Genomic DNA, 23,232 nt, shown 5'->3' with positions numbered 1-23,232 from the left:
TGACAAAATAAGCTTCCGAAGTCTGACCTGGGCAACATCAAACAGGTGGGGATCCCTTGACTCCGAAGGCACAGCTACACTGTATTCCAACTAGGGGCATGGGGTTTGCTCACTTTAGCTGACAAGCGATCGACTTGGACAGCAGCAACTTCTTTTTATGGAGATCACTTTAATCTGGGGCAATGGTTGCACCTTTACTAAGAAAATGTCCTTAAAACCTTGACCGATTTAAGTGCAAAGTCTAGAAGAGCTTTCTGGGACTGCATGTCTGACTTCAATAATTGATCTATGTCAGTCTCTCATTCTCCAGTGAGTCACTCTGATCAGGACTGTACATCTAATTTAGAGTATTAAAGGTCCAAAAATAAGCTAATGCCTGTATTAGTTGCTAAGATTGCTGAAACAAGTATCTGACTGGCTTAAAAAGCAGAAATTTATTGTCTCCCAATACAGAAGACTGGAAGTCCAAGATCAAGGTGTCAGCAGGGTTGGTTCCTCGTGAGACTGTGAGAAAGAATCTGTCCCATGGCCCTCACTTAGCTTCTGGTTTTTCTTGTCAATAACTCACATCCCTTGACTTGTAAAAGCATCACCTCAATTTCTGCCATCATCTTCATATGGCATTTTCCTTGTGTGTCTGTGTCCAAATTTCCCATTTTTATAAGGATATCAGTCATATTGAATTAGGGATCTATCTGTTCCAGTATGACCTCACTTTAATGAATTATATCTGCTCTGACCTTTTTCCTAAATAAGGTCACATTCTGATGTACTTGGGATTAGGACTTCAACAGATGAATTTGGGATAACACAATTCGACCCGTAACAATGCTTTACTGTGGTTTCCCATGGGAGTTTGTCTGTTTCAGGGAAATCTCCCCAAAAGAACTACGCTCCCCTATGGCAGTCAGGACTACTGAAAAGAACTTCAAGAACTTTGTCGTCTCTGAAAAGCTCTATTAGCATGAGACTGTAGGAAGGGCTAAGCTTTAGGACTTCCCAGTTGCTGTCATTCTTCCTTAACAAGCACTGTGCATCTAGCACGCTCGTCTCCCAAGTGAGCTAGCTGAAATTCTAATAATTCACTTGGTTCATGCTCATAGGGCATGCAGATTTCCTTCCTTTGCTCTGAATGTAAATGTACATCTCAGTAACTATTGTCTAAAGAAGGTTAAAAACTTCATTTAACCCAGGACTGATCTTTGCGTCAGTTCTGATAATGAGGTAGACTTGAGGCTGGCAGCCTGATTGGGAGGAAGTCTTCTCACTTGGAGGAGTACAAGCAACAACCAAGCCACTGTTCAGAAAACTGGCCTTGACCCTCCTTTAGGATACTTGACATGCAAACTCCTCCCTAATTCTCCCTCATTAGCGGACAACAAAATGGTGGACCATTTATCACCCTGCTGAACATACGATCTGGTCACCATGTTTGTCAGTGATTCCCACCAACTCTTCCCTCAAATCCTACTATCAGCTCATAAGACCTTCATACTCCGTCTTCCAGGAAGCCATGCCTCTGTCAGCATCCCATCCTCATTGCCAAAACTGTTGAATAACTATGAGGAGTGAGATTTTACTTCAGTTGCAAATTAACAAGTTAAACTGCCACAGTTTCATAGATGTTGGAAGAAGACACAAGATTCCTGGGTCAGAGATTAAAGACTTCATTTTTCACAACTATGATAGCAGACAGCATCAACTTTATCTTGCACTGGTTCCCTGGGCCCCAATTTCCACAGGACCATGTGAAGAGAACCAAGTGACCCCTGTACACACAATGGGTTGTGTTATAGGAAAGAAGCCCTGAGTTTAGGAACACAATTTTTTATAATGGTCACTAAATATGCCTGCCTTTTTGCTCAAGGGAAACATCATCTTGATTTTCTAAGGCGGTTTCCTATACAAACATCCTGAAAAGATAATGTAGGCCAAAGGCAGTCTGTCCTCCTGTTTCTCTACAAAATATAAAGGCAGTGATGAAAAATTGCTTTTTAGTAGAAAGTAGTTGAGACAAATTGTCCCCAGAGTGTGTGCTACTAACCATTACATTGGATAGGCGGAATACAGTTTTATTCTTAAGTTTAGGTTTTTAAAAAAATTTGACTTGATGGGTGATTTGAAAACTTGGATATGAGTTTTGTTGAAAATAGGAACTTCACGTATCTAAAGAAATGTATTTTGATTACGGTAGTACCGTATTTGACAGTAACTTTTTGCAAAGGGGTAATAGTTGTTGGTCCTGGTTTTCCACACTCTTGTGTTAGAGGTTTCTTACATCTGTAGCAGCAAGACCTACATCAGAACAAATGTGTTTGTATGACTTGAAACAACGTTGCTTTTACTTGACTCGACAGTTCATTTTTTTCTTTTTAAACAGCACTCATTTTAAATTTTAAAAAGGTTTTTATTCAACACTTTTATTACAATATTTATGTGGCAGCAATATCTAACAAGCTTCTGAGACACAGGAGAACTTTGCAACTCTGCCAGAAGCAGAACTCAAAATAAATGTGTTATTTAAAGGGACTGTGAAAGTAATAATAAAAGGAGTGTTGTTAGTATCAAGGAGGTTTTCAATGCAAGGTCCAACAGTTGATTCTATTTTACATAGAAGAAAAATGAAAAGAAATACTTAAATTAGAAAAAAATAATTGGGATATTTATAGCAATGGACATTGACCAAAAACTGGAGAAAAACAGGTTGATATGTTAAATATTTGCTGAAAAGAAAACTTTGGTTGCCTGTATGTGAAGCCCCATGAATCATTCCACAGAATAGGACAAATAAACTAATTCCCTTTATTCCTCAAAAATCAAAAGTGGTTTCACCTAAAGCAAAATTCACTGATTTCTCCTAGTTACACACTTCTCATTTCGAGTAGTATATACATTTTTTCCTCTCTTGATAATAAGTTCTTAAGTTTGAGGGTTATGCTACCCACTGGGGAGTTCTAGCAGTAGAATCCAGGGAGCCCCTGAAACTCTGGAAATACAGATAAGTCTTAGGGTATAGGGTCATATGTACATTTTAGAAAAGGTGGTGGTCTGTATCATTCATCTTTTATCCAGTTTTCATGGTGATATGTGACTCAGTGAGAATGAAGACCCACTAGCCTATTGCAACAGTTTGCAAAGTAAAATATAAAGATGATTCACTGGGGCTAAGTGAAGAAAATACTAGAATTTTTATTTATATTGCTCATTTAAAAAATAAAATAAGCTTTACCACTATATCATAGTATATCAGAATGAGGACAGCATAATTTATTTATAAATCATAAATCTTAGTAATATTTACACTTAGGCTTATATATTTATAATATATTGCCAGTGTGATAAAATATTTTACTGATGTAAAATGTACTTTTTTTTTTTACTAATGTAAATGTACATTTTACTAATGTACTGGTGCGCAGGAATCCAGAGATTGAAGAACATTGCTCTAGATGAGTGAATATCAAGTTGTCACAAAATTTTGCAAGACATCTTTAATTAACATGTGGGAGGAGGTGAAGGAACAGTACATTCTCAAATACGAATATATTTTTATTCACTTCGACTTTCCGAGACACAATTTATTTGGGAAGAAGACAGCTAATTGTGACTGAACAGTGCCTAGATGCTGTGTATCCCTGCTTCACTGGGCATCACTATCACCGAAGGCACAGAATTCCATGACCACTGTCACTATAACTTTCCAGAAGGCTTCAGTTTCACCTCTCTTATTCCCACGTGTAATACACTGGATCGTTCAACTGCTGTAGCAGCATTTCTGTTTCACTTAGTTTTAATTTTCTCTGAGACTAACCCAGAGTTCTTTCCTTAATACAAATGGATTTGGCAACATTTCAGACTAAACAACCATCTTAGCAGATACTTTAAGGTTTGGCCATTACGCAAAGTAATTTTTCTGCCAAGCCAATTTCTTCACAATCTGTAAGGTTTATTTGCAATGTAATATTTTGACAAAAAAAAAATGAAAGGCAGCACAACCCTATCCGAAATCTTCTACCAGAATATCTGAGAAATCCTAGATCTGCCATTTAAATTTTTTCCTGATTTCTATCCCAGTGTTTAAATCAAAAATATTAACCTTTTCCTGAAATGAAATTCATTATGGTGGGAAAAGAGTCTGCACTGATGATAAAAGAAGCCTGGCTTTTAGAATATCACCTTTTCCCTCCTTTTGCCTAGTTTATTTTTATTTTTTGAAATGAGAATCTATGCACTTATAATCCTATGCTATTTTCAAAATTTTTAAATTATTTATTTACTCATTTTTGCAGGCTCTGAGTAGAAGAAATGGGCATAGGTAGATGAAAAAGTGCGTAGATTGTGTGAGCTCGTCAAAACAGATGCAGGTGTCACAGGTTAACAAAGCTGCTTCGCAGGAAATATATAGACGGCAACAGAATGTTCGAAGTGGCTGAAAGTAAGAATACCAAATGGGTGCACATCATCGAAATAATAAAAGGAGCACTTAAAAGGAAGCTGCACTTTGTCTAAAATCTGGAAGCAAACATACGAAGAGCAGAAGGAAACTGAGGGCAACAAAGACGATGAAGGACTAATTACTTCCATAAGCTTATGCTTTTCAGGACAGGAGTGATTCTTCCCCGGCTCACTAGAGAATGCAAAGACTTCCCAGGCTTTGAGAAGAATCCCAACCACAAATGTACATTTTAACACTGTACACTTTGATTAAAGTACATTTTGGTATTCTTGGCTTAATAAAGGAAGCTGGCCCTGCTTTTAGCTTGTATGTAGACGAGGGAATTGTCTTTCTTTATGGTCTCTGCAGCATTGTGTTCTTGCTTTAAAGAAGATAAGTCCTTCAACATAGGAATTGTAACTCCCCGGGGCCTAGCTCCTTCCAGTGCGCACCCCTTCATCCCACACACCCGTCATATCCCCCAATCCTTCCCCCCTTCAAATCTGCCTTCATTTACCTGTCCAGGTGCAGCCGTCTAAAGAGTGAAGTAACACCAAAGTGTGCAGTCAGGCAAAACACACTTTACGCTTTATTGTTCAGTAACGGTTAATGATTGATCGAGCCACCCCAATGACTATGGTAGATTCCTTTTCACTTTTGAACAATGATTTATCCAGGTAAAATCAATGCACTTAAAACTACTGCAATAATTCATTAACCCATTCTTTTTGGGACCATTAACTGTTGTTTTAACAGCGATCTGAAAATTGCTTTAAAGCATTATATAGCCCCAGACTTCAGTGGGGCTTTGCATGCAAAGCTCCAGTTGGGCACTTCCCCAATTGGGGAGTCTCAGGGAGCTATGTTTAACCCCCAGACACTACATGGAGTGGACACTCCCCTTTGTTCACCTCATTCATTTGCTAGACCCGCCATGGAGACCTGTCCTAGTCTATGACTGCTTCTGACTTAACCATACGACATGCTTGGAAGGGTCTGCCTGGGTATGACTGGCAATATGAGGGAGAAGTAATTTGGAGGAAGGGGTAGTAAAATGTTAAAGCAACTTCTCCTTCCTTCCCATCAAAGGATCTGAAGGACTAATGGCCTTTAGGGTGATATGAAATTCTAATACCAGACACGCCAGCTTTATGTTCATACCTGTGTGTTCAAACCCAGGAAATAGCATGAATCATTTTCTTTTGAGCTATAGAAGGAACAAGAAGCCATGGATGGAAACAATAAGACCAGAACAGAAGGAACAGTTCCTGGAATTCCGGGAATTAGGAGAAACAGGTTGGTCGGGAAGCACTCTTGGGACCCACATTACTTTATAGGATAGTTAACCTGGCAACAATATTCAGAACCCTCAGCCCCCAACCCTGTCATAGACCCTCTCTGTCCCTTCTTTCCTCATCCTCAATTCCACTCCTAACTTCAGGGCTGCTAGTTTGATTCCTTGCTTTCCTTGAAAATTTACCCTTTAGGCTCTCTGTCCCTGGTTCCCAACAGTGGTCTGGATCTCAAAATGTACCCATAATTGCTACCTTCCAAAGTGGATAAGCTAGAGAGGAAAAAGGGATTCCTTAATTTTTCTTAGCAACCACACTGTGAATTTTGAATACAGTCTATTATGGAAATGTATGTTCATCGTAAGATCCATGAAGTATTCCATAATTTATGAGCTTTTGTAGGCTGGCCGAGGGTATCTATCACAGAAGATTTAATTTCTCTGTGAAATTATATTTTTGGTAACTTTTAATAAAAAGTTAATAATAAGATTTCAAACTTATGGAATAGTTACAGGAATAGTACAAGGAATTCCTATATAGCTTTTCTCGTATTGCTTACATTTTCTTCTATTGGTTTTGTATGTGTGTATACAGAGAAAATATTTTTTGAATTTTAATTAACTTACAAACTTAGAACACAAATTATTACCAGATTGGGGTCTGTTTAAAAATTGGATAAAGAAGACATTGTGTTTTATGCTTTTTAATTTCCTGTAATTTGTATCATTTTTGTTGTAATAAGGGTTCAGTTCCGGAAAGATGAATATATTTAAGTCTTTATTTTTCTTTAAAATGTTTTTATTAACTTCATACAATTGTGAGACTATAACTCTATTTTCCCATGGCCTATGGTACTTTCCAATAATAGGATTGGTATTTAACAAGATACAATCAGTGCTTCAAGATGCTGGGATATCATTTAGTAAATAAATTGTCGTGTCTGTCATAGTAAACTTGGGATACCAAAGGCCAATCAATAATAACTTTTTATTCCTGAGGTCACTAGTTTAGTGTATCTATGGCTCTGCTAATATTGATTTAAAAATTATGATGTTCATCTTTCTCCTGCTTTGAAATTGAGCTCTTTTTAAAATCAGATCCTTATCCCAAATCAAACAGTATAGATTATTTAGTTCTTCAGAGAGCTTAGACTAGTATCATTAAAAATAGAAGTTCCAGCTCTAGAAAAATGTTTAAGAATTTGCTTAATGAAATCATAGCATCATTTTCTTCATCGATACTAACATTCTCTTTAAAAAAAGTCATTGAGATCATTCAACTAGAATAAAAAAATTCACAAATGTGTTCTTAATTAGAGAAAAAAACTTGATGATTCTTAAGATATATATACACACATCAAAGTGTCCAATACAAATATTTAAAAATAAGCTATTAGCAAAAAGAACGAGTCTCATTTCCCACTTCTGAACTTAGATTTTCTCATTGGAACTTTATACGGCTCAGCATGGCAATGAAGAACATCTGCTGAAATAGATCCAAATTTCTGTGTGTGTGTGTGTGTGTGTGTGTGTGCGCGCGTGCGCATGTGTGCGCGTGTGTGTATGTTTAAATGTTTTACTTCTGGACATTATGGTATAGCCCCTGGATTCTCATTTTACTCTCATGTTGCTTCTAATTAAATTAAATTAGAATGATATTATTGCATTTTAATATAGGCTATAACCCTCTTTTATCTTGAATTTATGACACAAAAATGAATTAATAGGAATTAAATTGCTAATATGAATTAAAATAGCCTTTACCAAAGTGCGGAATAGAAAAATGTCAAACAAAAGGCGGTATTTATTGATATGACACATTATGTTATGGCAGATATTTCTATAAAACAATCCTTGATATTTATAGAACTATTTTATATTCATATTGCATCTAACCCTTAATTGTTTATTTTCTTTAAAAAAAAAAAGAAAAAGAAAAAGTGCGACAGAAAAAAATATTCAACCTATTTTGTTATATACACCAACAGTGAAATGAAGAAATGTGATAAAATGCAGAGCTGAAAGGTTCAAAGAGCTTACGGTATCAAAGACTCTAATTTCTATTTGGAAAGCTTTTTGGAGGCAACACTATCACAAATGCACTTTCACAACCACGGCATTCCAGGGCACAAGACTGCAGGTCACTCCGTAGCTTAAGCAGGTCAGGGCACTACAATTACCTGATAGCTGTACAATGTGCAGAATTTTGAGTACAGTTAACAAGTGATGGGTGTAGTAACAGAAATATCTCCCAAAGTGCCATTTTTGAGGTTTCTTTCCTTTTTTTTTCTTTTCCCCTCTGAAGACTTGAAGTATCGTAGTGAATACAATTTTGTCATGTTAAGTGGAAGAAAAAGTAGATCGTGACTTAGCTCCTGAAATTTTAATACTGTTCTTAGTCATCTGCAATCTTAACGTGCTTTCAGAGATTCCACACATGCTCATAGGAGTCAAAACCCGAAGACTACTAATCAGATATATATTTTGCTAATCTATTCCTGAGGCTTTGCCTAAGAAATTGGCATTGCCGTCTTCGACATCTTTCTTCTGGAACCATGGTTTTGAATTTGTTACTGGTTGATAAGCTTCCAGAAAATGACAGATTCCAGGAATTTCACTGGGGAAGTTTGGTGGAAGTTCCTCCCTTGATCGAGGGGTAAACACAAAACCAGGGCAGTCTTTGAGTAATCTGAAAAGATTAAAATAAAAATATTAATAAAGATTAAAATAAAATATTAATATTAAAATTTAATACTGATATAACTGTCTATGCAAGAAAAAGCAACCTGACTAAATCAATATTCCTGAGAATACAGATCCTCCTGGGTTTATGAAGGGGTTACATCTTGATAAGCTGAAATTATATCATAAATTGAAAATACCGTAAGTTGAAAATACATTTAATACACCTAACCTAGGAACGTCATAGTGGGGCTGCCTCAATGTGCTCCGAACACTCACAGTAGCCTGCAGCTTGGCAAAATCCTCTAACACACAGCCTACTTTACAAGAAAGCATTTAATATCTCATGTAATTTATTCAGTATTGTATTGAAAGTGAAAAACGGAATGGTTGTAACCGTAAAGGGATGTTTACTCCCGATTGTGAACGAGAGTGTCATGTGGCATATCGCTAGCTAGGGAAAAGATCAAAATTCAAACTACAGTTTCTACCGAATGCATATAGTTTCCCCACCATTGTAAAGTTGAAAAATCATTAAGTTGAACCACTGAAATCTGGAGACTGTATTAATAAACCAACCATTTTCAGTGTGATTGACAGAAAGATCCTAATGATTTTAAAAACATCTTCACAGAAGAACAATGAAGAATCAATGCACAATAACAAAAAAAAATTCTACCAAATAATGTATTTCACTCATATTAGGAAAAATAATTATAAAATATTTTTGTAAAGCTATAATCAATAATTCAAATAACAGTAAATTCAGAGTAATGGAAAAACATGCAAAACAATCCAAAAGTCTAATAATAGCAAAAAACCCCCAAACCCATGCATAAACATAGTGTTATAGAATAAAGCTTCCTAAATTGAAAGAGAAAAGACATTGTCCATTTATTGATTCATTTATGTGGTAACTATTATGGAGAAGTAACCAAGGGCAAGAAGTTGTGAAAGAAAAGTTCTATATAAGAACTTTCTATAAAAAGTTCTATAAATGCATACATATATATGATATAGATAATATGAAAATAAAATTTGAATCCCTCAATAGAATTTTTATGAATTCTAGGTTAGTAAGACTAAAAGGAGATTTAATTGGACGAATTGACACTCTTCTTACTATCCGGTATTTGAAATATTTCTTCTTAAATTTATCTGTTTACCACGTTTTATTATTTGCTACTAACTACTTGTCCATTGCGGTAAACTCATTTTATTGTATTCGTTTATTTTTAGTTTTTTAAAAAGTTTTTATGTATATCCCAGTTAGTTAACATACAGTGTAATCTTCGGTTCAGGTGTATAATATAGAGAGTCAACACATCCATACAACACCCACTGTTCATCACAAGTGCACTCCTTGATCCCCATCACCTATTTCACCCATCCCCTCACCCACGTCCTCTCTGGTAACCACCAGTTTGTTCTCTGTGGTTAAGGATCTGTGTCTTGGTTTGCCTGTCTCTCTCTCTCTCTTTTCCCCTTTGCTCGTTTATTTTGTTTCTTAAATTCCACATATGAGTTAAATTCATTTGAAGTTCCAATCCTACTGATGAAGTTACTGCCTTCTCTTTCTATTTGCTTCCCTAGCTTTCTGTCAAACGGAAACTTAATAAGCATCTCTCTAACCTCTTATTCAGGTATATGTATTCAGGATGGAAACTGTTGACAGTTCTGGGTCCTAAACCAGCTTCCACAGAAAAGGACTTATATCTGCCCAACCAGACCATGGCCTCCTACTCATCAGTTTGTGATGTCATGTCTAAATGTCACAGAATGATGGTGCCACATTACATTTGGTACTGTGACACCCTTCTATGTACTGAAGAAACCACCTGAAGAGAAATCTGGGTTTCAAAAATGGCAGACCTCCAGTAGACAAGACCATGTGAGTACTCAATTAGCTAATTTTTAAAAACTCATCAATAAATATGCAATCTGCAAAATAATTAATGAAATGATGCTTTAGTCATGTTCCACAAATATTTCAGTGCTTATTATTTATAAGGCATAATATCTGGTAATATATAATGAGAAGTTACAGAATTCCATAGTATTAAAAGTAGCAGCTTCAAAGTCTGGTAGATCTAGCCTGGAATAGCAGCAAAGACGTCAGTTTTCTAGCCTTTAAGATGGAGGAATAGTAGTACAGGTCTCTTAGGACAGCTGTGGAGATTAAATAAATAGATGAAACATGATCGGTTAAGCATCAATTATCAGTTAACACTCATCGTATTGGTAACACTTAGGGAATAGAAATCTTCATGTAGTGTTGGTGGGATGTAAATTGGTAAGCCCAGTTTGGACAGCTAATTGATGCTTAGTAAAGCTGAACTGAGAGAGCCTATGATCTGGGAATACCATTTGTAGGTATATTACAGATCTACATGGCTTATTCATACTCCAGAATACATATTATACCACAGGCACGTACAGTGACATGCTAGACCTGGCTCATACTGGCTGATGAGAGCCAGCTGCTAAACATTCAGGAATTTTACTGGCCAATTAAATCATCTGTAGCTGAAACCCGCTCCGGTGGGAGTACATACACCATAGAAATCGGTAAATGCTAAAAATCAAAGATTCTCCACTTTACTCCCAATGCTGGTTTGCCCGTACACCGCGGCATTAGGAATAGTTTAAATAAATGAACGAGGTTTACAATTCATCAAAAAAAGAAAAAAATCTCAAAAGCATAATATGCAGCAGATTTAAGGCAAGTCGTGAAAGGATATGGACAGGTTGAATGGGCTTCTAATTTTCTCGGGTTTTGTTTTTCGACCTGGAAGAACCTAAATGAGAGTTACACTCTTGGCCTCTCTCTGCCCGCTTTCTTTCCTGGCGGTGAGTTTGCGAAAAGCTGCTGAGCATACGCTTCTCAGTGCCTTCCTGCCTCTCTCTTTGGGAGTCCGCCTGTCTGCGGGAAACGTATGTTCTCAGCTGCTCCCACAAACCTTAAGGGGCACAGGGTCCAGCATGTCAGATAGCGGGGGAGGGGGGGCTAGAATATATTTTTTTAATAAAACAGGGATCTGAAGCAAAAATGGCAAAAGACTGACATTTATTAAATATTAGTATTATCCACATGGGGGTCATATTTTCTTTGATTTTTTTCTGTAGATTTAAAATGTTTAAAAATTAATTATAAAAATGCATAAAAACTATAAAGTTTTGATAAATAACAACATATAAAATTATAGGTAATCAAGAGCTTTCCTTTTTCTGTCCACATCAACCCAACATCTCCTATTGAATATGGTAATCACGATCATAACCTTACATTTAAGTTTATATAAAATATTCAGCACTTAGAAGTGGCCTTAAAATGCACCATTTGAATTTAAGTGCCTTGCTCACGAAGATACATCTGGAGAGCTCTGTGTTTAGGACTGTACGGCATGTCCTCTGAGTACAAATTCTATGCTTTTTAAAGAAACTTACAGATAAACACAATTAGAGCGTCAAGGAGTTAGAAATGTTCATTAAATCATCTTTAAGAGAAAAATCAGATTTTTTAAAAAAGATTTATTTATTTAGTTGTCAGAGACAGAGAGCGTGCAGGGAGGAGAGGCAGAGCGAGAAAAGATTCTTAGGAAGACTCCATGCTGAGTGTGGAGCCCGATGCAGGGCTCAATCTCAGGACCCTGAGATCACCACCTTGAGATCACAACCTGAGCTGAAACCAAGAGTCGGTCGCTTAACCAACTGTGCCACCCAGGTGCCCCCAAAAGATCAGAATTTTTAAGGAAAACAGGTTGGAAAAATAAAACCATTTAGGTGAAAGCCTGATGGAGGTCAGACCCAAGAAAAGCAACAACAGTCTCAGGGCAGATGTCCACATATGGTGGGAGATTTTCTTTACTCTCTCTCGACCAGATACCATTTTCCCCAAATTGCTGCATTAACTCTCCTATTTTCTGTCATCTCTTCCATATTCTCTTTCTTCTCTTTGTTCCTACCCATTGTAGAATTCAAGTCCTGTTCCTCTGTTATTAGGTTCTCAGATCTCTCTTGCAAACAGGAGTTCCTGGGTCTACTCCCCACCCACCCTGGGCAGTATCCATTTCTATCCCCTACCTGCCATTTTTTTCTTTGATGATCCCTGGATCACTGCGTAAACCCATCTCATTAATCCGCTGACCTGCAACTTGGACAGTATTTAGTCTCGTCTCAGTTTTCTGCACTTCAGTAAGATCAAGCAAGAATGCAGAAAATTGTCCCCGAAAATAAAATTCCTCATGACATTTAGAATAAAGGAATGAATAACTGTCATGACACAGCAACATTCTAAATTACTGATTAGAATTGGAAGTGAAAGGTAAGATTTGAAGTTAAGGATTTTTGTGCGTGTGGGGTATGTATTCCATGTCCTAAATTTACAAGTGTTTCATAAGTATATCAAGGAAGGTACATTTGATATTATTTTATTGTTTGAGAAATGTCACCCCAGAATTCAATGTATTACCAGTAAAGTTCTCCAAGAAATAATTAGGTTTTATATTTGTACACCTGCCAGTAGAGTCTACTGTTTGTCCCGAACTTCGATAGAACTGAAATTATGTCTCTATTTTACAATCCAATTATTAAATTTCACAAAGCACGGACTTTTGATTGAAATTTAAAGTATCAATTCTCTTTTAAATATGTCTATCATTTGGAAAAAATGAAGTAGCTTTTAAAAGAAAGCATTTCACAATGTGGTTAAACGTATTTCACATTACTTCCTTCTTGCCTAAATAAAGCATTTTAACTAACACTTGCCCTTTAGAGACGATATAAGTATTTCCTATATGAGAGTAAGAGGTTAAGTAAATTGAAAAAGGAAAACAATAAACCATACGATATTTGTCTACAGAAGGAAGAAATAAATTTAGCAAATGCATTGATGTTCAGTATTGATTAAATTTTCATTATCATTTATATATGTGCATAAAAACACATACTAAGAAATAATAAAAAAAGACACAAATGTCAATAGTTACTGTCTCTGGATAATGAAATTATGAATTATTTTTATTTCCTTTTTAACGTTCTGATATTGTAAATTTTCTAAAATGAGCATATATTACTATTATAATCAAAAAATAATTCATTAAAAAAAAGGTGACATGATGCATGGTGTCAAATCCTGTATGTGCATGTCTAGTAACGTTGCGTATCGATGAACCTAAGGATTAAGCTACGAGCCTTCTCCTGTGGCTGAAAATGTGTATCAAATTGTCATGATCCTCTGCTGGAAGACACGAGATCCCAAATTACATTTTGGGAGTAAAATGAGTAGCTGATATCAGTGTCTCCTATCAAGATTTAAGACAACCAGACTGAGATAGAAACAAAGGAAGAATTTGAAAAAGTTTTGTCTTATACTGCTTAAAAACAATTAAAAGAGAAGAAACAGAAAATACACTTTTTTCTATGCAAAGGTTTGGTTTCAAGGCTAGATATACACCCAAGGACTCCCCATGGTGCCCATGCATATATATTAGTTACTGAACACTCAACAGCAGTGAATGGACTGGCAACTACTCCTATGCTATCACAGGATTATTACCCACAAATTCTCCAGAAAGCAGAGTCCTATCCTCTAAGGACTTGAGTTCTTATCCCTACCTGGCCTATCAGGGAAGACTCTAGGTCTATTACCATTACAATGATGGTCTCTGTGGACTTTTCCAATGCTCATGCTATAATGACTCATTTTCACATCAAAGAGTGGACTGTCAATCAAGAAATACTTGCTGTCCTACTGTGTGCCAGGCACTGATCTGGGAACTGGGGGTATAAAATGCAGACCACGGGAGGCTGACACTCTACAAGGGGATGCGGGCACTAAACACATAAAGAAAACACCGTTTCAGACACAGGTATGAGCTAAGATGAAAAAATAAAACAAGGTGAGGCGTGTGAGATGAAAGCTGTTCCTCTAGCTATGGCAGTTAACTAACCAGTGTCACTTTGAAGAGGTGACATTTGTCTTAAGGTCTAATTATGACGAAGAGGAAGAAGCAGGATGATCCAGGGAAGAAGTGAAAAGCAGAGGAACAGCCAGTATCCTTGATTCTGGAATGGGTTTAGCAAGTCTGATGGAAAAAAGGGAAGGCCAGGGTGGCAGGGTATCAGTGAGCGAAGGAGAAAGTGGAAGAAAATAAAGTGACACAGGCTGGCAGGACATTGATCAAAGAGGACACTTTAGTCTGTGTAACATACTTAAATTTTATTTTGGCTGCAATGGGAAGCCATTGGAGGAGTTTAATGTAGGAGTGACGAGATCGGGTTTATACTTCAGAGAGACAGCCTGGCTACTGTGTGGCGGGTGGACTGTGGGGAGGAGATGTACAAGAAAGCTGGCAGAAGAGTGAGGCTGATCCTGGGTTGGCTCAGGTGGGACAGAGGAGGGAGGCTTGCCTTGGGGTGCAGTCCTGATGGAAGTGAGAAAAGACGTATTCAGGATATAATTTGTAGATGGACGTGGTAAGCTGTGAGGGGGAGAAAGCAACGATCACTCTGAGATTTAGAGTCTAGGGAACGCGGTAGATGGTGCTGCCATTTTAAGGACATTGATAAAGCGAGGCTCGGGGGGAAGTGGATTTCATCAGGCTGAGGTAGGTGGGAAATCACTTGTTCCAAGATGATCATGTTAATTTTAATTTGTCAATTAGTCATCCGAGCAGAAATTTAGAATAGGCTATACAAGTCTGTAGCTCAGTGGGGAGTTGTGGGATGGGCTAGCGATTAAAAAAAATAAAGGTGAGTCAATAAAGTTCAGACACAGAGGACATTGTGGGCAGAGCTCTGGGCACTTCGAAGGTTTGGTGGGGAAAGTGGAACAACACAAAACACTGAGGCGGTGAAGTCACGGGGTAATGAGAAAACCAGGTGAGGGTGGTGTCACAAAAGCCTGAAGAAGAAAACGTTCAACAGACGGAGTGCTCAGTCTATTCAGTTGCCATTGGATGTTGAGGAAGATAAGGGGAGAGAACTGACCATGATTTTAGCAAGGGACACCGATGACCCCGATAGGAACCATTTCAGTGGGGTGCAAGGGACACATGCTGATCGGTGTGAGTCAGAGAGCCAACGGGAGGTAAAAAAACAAAAACACCCGAAAAAACCAGAGACGGTGAGCACGAACAACTTTTGCAACGAGTTTTGCTGGAAGAAGGAACAGAAATATAGTGGGGTAGTTGAGATACACTTGGGAACAAGGAAGATACTATTTTAAGAGGTTTGGTAGTAAGATATGTCTGTATTCTGATGGGAATAATCGTTTCACCAGAGAAATTAATCACAGAGAGAAAGCAGGTATTTTCAGGAGATAAGTTTTTGAGGAAGTGAGATGCGGCAGCACTCATAGCAGACCTGGTGGAATCTTCTGGAAGAGGAGCAGGCCAGCTGGTGGCACTGTCACCTCAAGAGCCCAAGAACAGGGCTCCGGGGGGGCGGGGGGGGGGAGCTAGGTGGATGGGATTGGCTCCAGGAAGGTGGTGCCGTGCTTATCTGATGCATTTTTGTGTTCTCCTGTGAAATATGAAGCGAAGTTATTGACTTAGAGCCAGGGCTGGAAAGGAAAGGCTGTGGGGTTTTAAGGTCTCTGGAGTTTAAGGTCTCTGGAGTTTAGCTGTTTCTGAGAACGGGAGTGATAACTTGTTTGGTATAGTTTGGTACGGAAGCTACCACACATATCTGGAAAACGTTTTGTTATTCACGTGTTTCCGTTATAATTGGATTCTTAAAATAGCACCTGAGTTAAGGGCATGTTGAGGACCCTGTCCTACAACTTGTGGGGACCATGCTAAATCTGGGTGCCCTAGTGCCAGGATGGTACTGCTGTCGGAACAGGCATCAAAGTATGGAGAGCACTGAGGCACCTGGGTGGCTCAGTCATTAAGCGTCTGCCTTTGGCTCAGGTCATGATCCCAGCGTTCTGGGATCGAGCCCCGCTTCGGGCTCCCTGCTCAGCGGGAAGCCTGCTTCTCCCTCTCCCACTCCCTCTGTTTGTGTTCCCTCTCTCACTGCCTCTCTCTCTGTCAAATAAATAAAATCTTTTTTTTAAAAAAAGTATGGAGAGCATTAATATGCGCTTTGAGAAGAATAATAGTGGGGGAAGATAGGACATGTGTCAAGGATTACCCTTGGGTTACAAATATCTCAGAGTTGTTCTCATGATGTGGAGTAATTTTTAAAAGGGTGAGGATGATAAAGTTATTGCTTTTCTCTTTCTTGTCAGATTATCTAAGCAAGAAAATGTTATGGAGGATAATATAAACCAACGGGGAAAAACGACAGCTGTGTATAAATGAAAAGAATAGATTTCAGGCATTCAATGCAAACCATACCTGTACGTTGTTGGGCTGACATTGATTTTTCGGGGTACACTGCAGGACTCAAATTTGTTCGCCAAGGTGACGTTGTTTCCAAAAAGACAGTAACGAGGCATTTTAACGCCAACGACTCCAGCAAACACTGACCCAGAGTGCAGCCCAATTCGCATCTGAAAGCCAAAAGTAACACAATGTCCCTGTCATTGGTAAAACACTTCGCGCTCGCTTTTCAGTACTGGATGAATGCCCTTTACACAATTTTACCCTTCACTGTCACTACACCATCCCACTCTTCCACACGGCCTCCTGACAGCTTTCCTCTACTCGCATCCAATTAAAAATTACTGGTACAAAATCAGTCGCACCTCTGAACCCTTCTCCGCTACGTACTTGTCTGTTACACAAAGCGTCTTTGTTTCAGCTGCCGTCAACGCCTGAAACACATTTCCATGCGTACGCATCACAGTCACCAGAGTGACAAGGCGAAGCATCTGTGGGCTGTTTACAGGAAACTGCTCTGCCCATCAAGGGAGACAGACAGAATTCCTAGCCCCCAGGTGTTGTTTCCCAATGCACTGTCAGAGAAGGGCAAGAGACCCCGGCTCTTAGAATATAAAGAATAAAAAGAACTTTATGGCAAACACTGCCCCGCTCTTTAATGACAAACGTCAAAGGAGAAAGGCATTGCGATGTTTAAGTAGAACAAGACAGGCAGCACAGTGCTTAGACCGCATCACAATGACTACATGGACACTTTCGTTAAACCCACTTGGATGCATGGAAAACCCGGGTTGTGCCATCTCTTGATATAAGGTGCGGTCTGGGAGTTGTTGGGGTAAAAGTTTAGGAGTTTTTAAGTTACCGGTGATTTCGAGAACAATTAAAACAATATCTTAAACTGACATCTTCTATAAGATCTGAATTCTTGATGATCTCAGGGGATGTACAAATTCTGAAATTGCTGCTATGATACAGTAAGTTAAAATCGAGATATTTTATATGACAATTGGTCACCATGTTCATCTTTTTCAAGTCCTCTGTTCAGCTGACCGTTTAAAAAAAGTTTCATTAGATACATGCACTTTATTTATTTTTTTTTTAAGATTTTATTTATTTATTTGACAGAGAGAGAGACAGCCAGCGAGAGAGGGAACACAAGCAGGGGGAGTGGGAGAGGAAGAAGCAGGCTCCCAGTGGTGAAGCCTGATGTGGGGATCAATCCCACAACGCCGGGATCACGCCCTGAGCCAAAGGCAGATGCTTAACGACTGAACCACCCAGGCGCCCCAGATACATGCACTTTAAACAAAGGCCAAGTACTCAATGATTTAATGTTATTCAGAATTCAGAAGACTCTAGATTTGCCTGGTTTTGGGTATCTGCTAATTTTAGGTATCTGCTAACAATGTTCCAGAATCATTTGCCTATAAGACGTCAAATCACGAACTCTGCACAATTTTCAAACAGAAGCACTATATTATAAATCAGAGACCTGCATTCACAACCGAACTCTGCTAACGATGCATAGTCTGACTTTCTGTGAGTCTTTTTATGTCCCGCTCATTATTTCCTCAACTATAAAATACAGGATTGAATTAGTTTTAGAGTCCCTTCTTTGTCACAATTTCATTTTAATTAGCAAAGCTTAGATATCTGTTACGTCTGGTATTTTCCTCTTTAGGAGAATACGGTTTTACACATATACCAACTGAACAATATGAACAAGTCTATTTTCTGTGTATAAATATGAAACACAATTTAAGCACATAATTTAGATTAGGCTGCTCTCTTTGGGCACACTCCTGGTTCAAGCAGTTTCTCTCTCTGTGCTTAGTTATTCTAGACTTGTCTATGATAAATTTATCATAAAACTTTTTTCTATTTCATAATCAATCAATTAACCCAAACAAAGCAGATAAAGTAAATGCCCCTTGGTTTCTCCCATGCTGCTCTCCCTCCCTCTTTCCCCTTCTCCAGTTCTGAATTTCACTAATTTCGTTCTCAATGCTGCAGCGTTTTTATCAGGGAACTCTTCAAATTCACAAGCAATTCCCCAATTTCATTTCAAATTCACAAGAGAATGATTCAAAGTGTAAGATGCACATCCCATCCTGAATGGAAACCTGCTGGGGGAGCCTTCCATTTGGGGGCCACGTTGGACACAGCACATGTCTCATCATAGATGTCTCGGGAATAGGGAGGGTAACAGGAGTCTGTTTCCAAGTTCACTTTGCACTTACTGACTTTCCCTGCCACGTTCAGCCCTCTGGTTTCTATCAACACTCCACCTGCAGCTTTCTAAGCTGGAGTGGGTGGATGTTAGTAAGGAAATCAGCAGTGATAGATGATTTATACATATGGCATGTTGGAGAAACACATAGAGCTTGAAAAAAAAAGGAGATATTTCCTATTCTTTCAGTTTGATTCCATTCCATCGGGTAGCAGGGTACGAAGGAGAAAAATGCTGGGCTCAACATATGGCTTCTATTACGAAGAGAGCCAAGGCTACGCTTCTAATTATTATAGTTTTGTATTTTACATTTTTTTCTTTCTTTTCTCTATTATTAGCATGCCAGATAGGATTCTATATGACCTCAAAGTCCCGTTTCTTTTTCCCTCTTTCTTTCTTTCTTTCTTTCTTTCTTTCTTTCTTTCTTTCTTTCTTTCTTTCTTTCTTTCCTTCCTTCCTTCCTTCCTTCCTTCCTTCCTTCCTTCCTTCCTTCCTTCAATTTTATTTATTTAGTTGAGAGAAAGTAAGAGAGAGACCATGAGCAGGTGAGAAAGGAAGAAACAGGCTTCCTGCTGAGCAGGGAGCTGGACAATGTGGGGCTCCATCCCAGGACCCTGGGATCATGACCTGAGCCAAAGGCAGATGCCCAACGGACTGAGCCACCCAGGCGCCCCTTAAAGTCCCATTTCTGAGGGTCATCAATTGAGGACTGTTTTATGAAACTTAAGTGGCAGATTCACTACAAGTAGGACAAATAAATGTAATCTTCTTATATTTTATTAAATTAATGCCTAGCATGGTAATTTCATCTTCTCATCTGCAATAAGACATTATTCTGAGATAATCTAGAAGTTTTAGAGTGTTATGTGCTTTGGAAAATATTGGAGTGGATTAGCAGTCAATTTTCATTATAGTGTAACATCCTCCCCTGCAGGGATTGGAAAACTAAAAATGACATGTTCCCAACTCCCTTGCGTTTTCAAGATGCGTTTCGGTTTAGTGCATCAGATACACCTGCAAGAGACTTAGAAGCCGGGATTTCTGCTGTGACCGCACCCCTGCTGCTTCTAAGAGCAAGCACAGTGGTGGCAGCCTTTGGGTTTTCTATGGCATGAGTAGCAGAGAGCCCAGGTTCCAGTCACTCATCTGGTGAGGGTCAGGATGCAGGATTTCCATGTTACTGATTCAAACTGTAGTAAGTGCAGTTCTGTTCTGCAGCCAGTAACAGACGCAGCAGCTTTCCGAACACCGCGGTTTCCTGACTGCGGCTGGGGTGGGATAGCTCTGGAGCCAACTTCTTGATCTTGGAAAAAGCAAGGACTCTGAAGCACCGCGTTGGGAGCCCTGTTTTGAAGGTTTCATTCATAGATGGCTTCTTTAGTCCTCTGGGTGATTCTGTAAGCCACTTGATACCCTATCATAAATATCTTCCAGCTTCAACAACTGAAGAGGTTTTGCTCTCTGCCACCAAACCCCGGCTGATGCACTCTTCTTTGGATAACTAATTAATAAGCACGTGCTCTCCATGACATTGCTGGGCAATATAGGATCTGCCTTACCTTGATGGGTTCTCCGTGGGGAGACATCACTTCGTCAGAGAGCTCCATCATCTTCAGGGCCATCAGCGCTATCTGAACGGCATGGGTGTCGCTTTCTTTGTGCAATCCCCCGGCCACACAGTATGCATCACCAATGGTCTCCACCTACACGTAACAGATTTTCCGTATTACAAATGCAAGTTCGGAAAGAATGATAGTGCATGTCATAGAGCAGAAACCGCAGTGTTCAGGCCCCCTGGAAAATCAGAGTCAATCAGACCCTCTCAGAAATGGCTTTCCCTTTCAGGAAATTCATCAGGTTTAGACGCCTTACATCAGGCGCTGCTCTGGAGTGCAGTGTGGTCCTGTGAGCACGTCAGGAGGCGGCTTCTACTCCCAGACTAGCGGCTGACGCAACACATCATTTCACCCGTTTTCCCCCTCACCACCATGTAAAATGCTCTGTAGAGGCAAATGATGTAATGTAAATGATATTTTGTGTTTATAACAAATTGCTTAAAGATCCTGGAATCACTTGATTTGATATGCTCTTAGCGTAGAGTGTTTGGACAGTCACTGCTCAATTAATGTCATATGAATTTAGTAAGAATGTGTGGTATAAAACTAAAACAATATACTTTTTCAAAAGGATTTGAGGATTCTCATAGCAACTATAATTGGGTCTACATGACTATCAATCACTAAGTATAGAAATCAAGATGTCAAACAATGGTGTTTGGAAGGCTGTTGAAAATCAAGCTGCTATATAAATTCCAAGTGTTATCATTGTCATTGCTGTTGCTGTAACAGGGTATTTTCATCTGCCCGTGATGCTGATGGCGAAGCTACGGGTTAATTTCAATCCACAAATAATCCACCAAATCATAATCATTGCATTTTTCTTCTCCTCTAAATATTTACTGTAACTTAATAGATCATATCACTCCTCTTACCCAAACCTTCTAGAATGGAGGGATGGAGATGAGAAAGGAAAAAAGAAAGGGAGACAAACCTTCAGTGATTCTCCATTTCACTCAGAATCAATGCCGAAACTCTTTAAATGCCTCCAAAGTTCTTCTGACCTTTCTGTTAATCTCTGATTTTATTTCTTCATCCACCCTCTTGCTCATTTTGTCCCAGTGCCATTGGCCTCCTGTTATCCCTCAAACATACCAAACATGTTCCCACTTGCTACTCCTTTGCCTGGGACAATCTCCTGCAGACGGCCACTTGGCAGGACCCTCATTTCCTCCAGTGCCTGCTAAAACATCGCCACAGGAGAAATGCCTATCGCAGCTGCCTTCTAGAAAACGGCAATCACCCTTACCTTCTGCACTTCTCCTCCTTAACTTCATCCAGAATAGCACACCAATTGGAATGCTATCAATGTACTCATCTGTTCATTTTTCCTTCTTTCCCCCAGTAGAATGGTAGCTGTCTTGGTTTGTCTGTTTTATTAACTCCTAAATTACCAGTGCCCAGTATATTTGCTAACGAATGAATCAGGCAGCCATGCCTCTTTTAAGATTTTCCTCAGCAATGAATATAAGAAGTGCCTAAAATAATGGCTAACGTATCTCAGGTGCCCAATAAGCGTTACCTCATCAGAAGAAGTGGTGCCTCGCTCCTACTTGGTGTTAGGTGCCTATTCTCTATGCTATCATAGCACCTCCCATGCATGAGTTCCTAATCGGGCATTCTCCTTGTCACATGGAAATCTGGCATTGGTCAGCCCTGCCCTCCTCTCGCCACCCCCCCCCCCCCATATGAGATCTTCTCACTCAGGTTGGTCAATCCTGGATGACAGTAAATATCTGCTAAAACAATCAATAAATGAATACTGAATACATTGAAATATGAACAAAAGACTAAAGACAACAAGAAAATGAAATTAAATAAAGTCCTGGTACAAACAGGTCCTGGGCGTGGCGGGGTGGGGGTGAGGGGGAAGCTAGACTATTCCTTGGAAGCCACCACACTCACAGGTGAGCATATGATGACATATTCTGTGCATCTTACATTTATCTCCTGGCGAAGACCCTTCCTGATCTATTCAGAGCTGTCTCCAGGTATTTTCACGCAAAATCAGAAGTGAAGAGAAGGTGGAAATAAGGACAGAGCTGATAATTCACTATCTAGTTTGGGTTGTGGTTGGATTAACCACGGAACTCTGTGGCTACTATCCCCGCGGTGAGGGGCACAGATTCTGAATACTTGATTGGAATAACTGAACCGTTTTAGTTTCAACAAGTCGACATTTGTAGAAGAGGGCTACTGCCTCTGCTAGCAATCGCAGCAGCTGCCAGGGAGAGCGAGACTTTCTTCTTAACAGTTCTGAGAGGAGACAATGTCAAGACAGAAACTATCTACAAATAAATAGAGTAAATTCCACAAGAGGCCATCAAGCTTAGCCTAACTAAAGCCAATTATTTTATCAGTAATTATACACGGACCTCTTTTTTTTTTTTTTTTCCCAAGGGGATCATGGCTCTGTCTGGAATTTCCTGCTGGAAATTTTTTAAAGGAAGGTTTTATTTCGAGCATCTAGATTGGAACAAAGCAGAGGCTTATGTATTCCCATAAGTAATATTTGTTTTCTCCTCAATAATGTACTTATTTTGGGGTGCCTGCGTAGCTCAGTAGTTAAGTGTCTGCCTTCGGCTCAGGTCATGATCCCAGCGTTCTGGGATCGAGCCCCCCATCGGGCTCCCTACTCAGTGGGAAGCCTG

General features: G+C 39.2%; 1 protein-coding gene across 4 annotated transcripts in view; it reads right to left on the bottom strand.

Annotated features, from left to right (window-relative positions):
* Positions 1–2,386: 2,386 nt before the first annotated feature.
* Positions 2,387–23,232, bottom strand: part of GUCY1A1 (guanylate cyclase 1 soluble subunit alpha 1) — a 66,514-nt gene continuing 45,668 nt past the window's right edge. For all 4 annotated transcript variants that reach the window (XM_045798767.2, XM_045798769.2, XM_045798768.2 and 1 more), the window contains 3 exons: positions 20,525–20,668; positions 16,751–16,905; positions 2,387–8,415 (listed from right to left, as the gene is read on the bottom strand). In XM_045798767.2, the coding sequence (XP_045654723.1) occupies positions 8,214–8,415; positions 16,751–16,905; positions 20,525–20,668 (501 nt within the window). In that variant the 3' untranslated portion in view covers positions 2,387–8,213. The remainder of the gene's footprint in view (positions 8,416–16,750; positions 16,906–20,524; positions 20,669–23,232) is intronic.

The sequence above is a fragment of the Ursus americanus genome, chromosome 13, assembly GCF_024610735.1.
Source record: "Ursus americanus isolate L20-20 chromosome 13, mUrsAme1.1.p, whole genome shotgun sequence".
NCBI lineage: Eukaryota > Metazoa > Chordata > Mammalia > Carnivora > Ursidae > Ursus > Ursus americanus.
The sequence above is the reverse complement of the archived record's forward strand: the minus strand, read 5'-3'. Positions and strand labels throughout refer to the sequence as shown.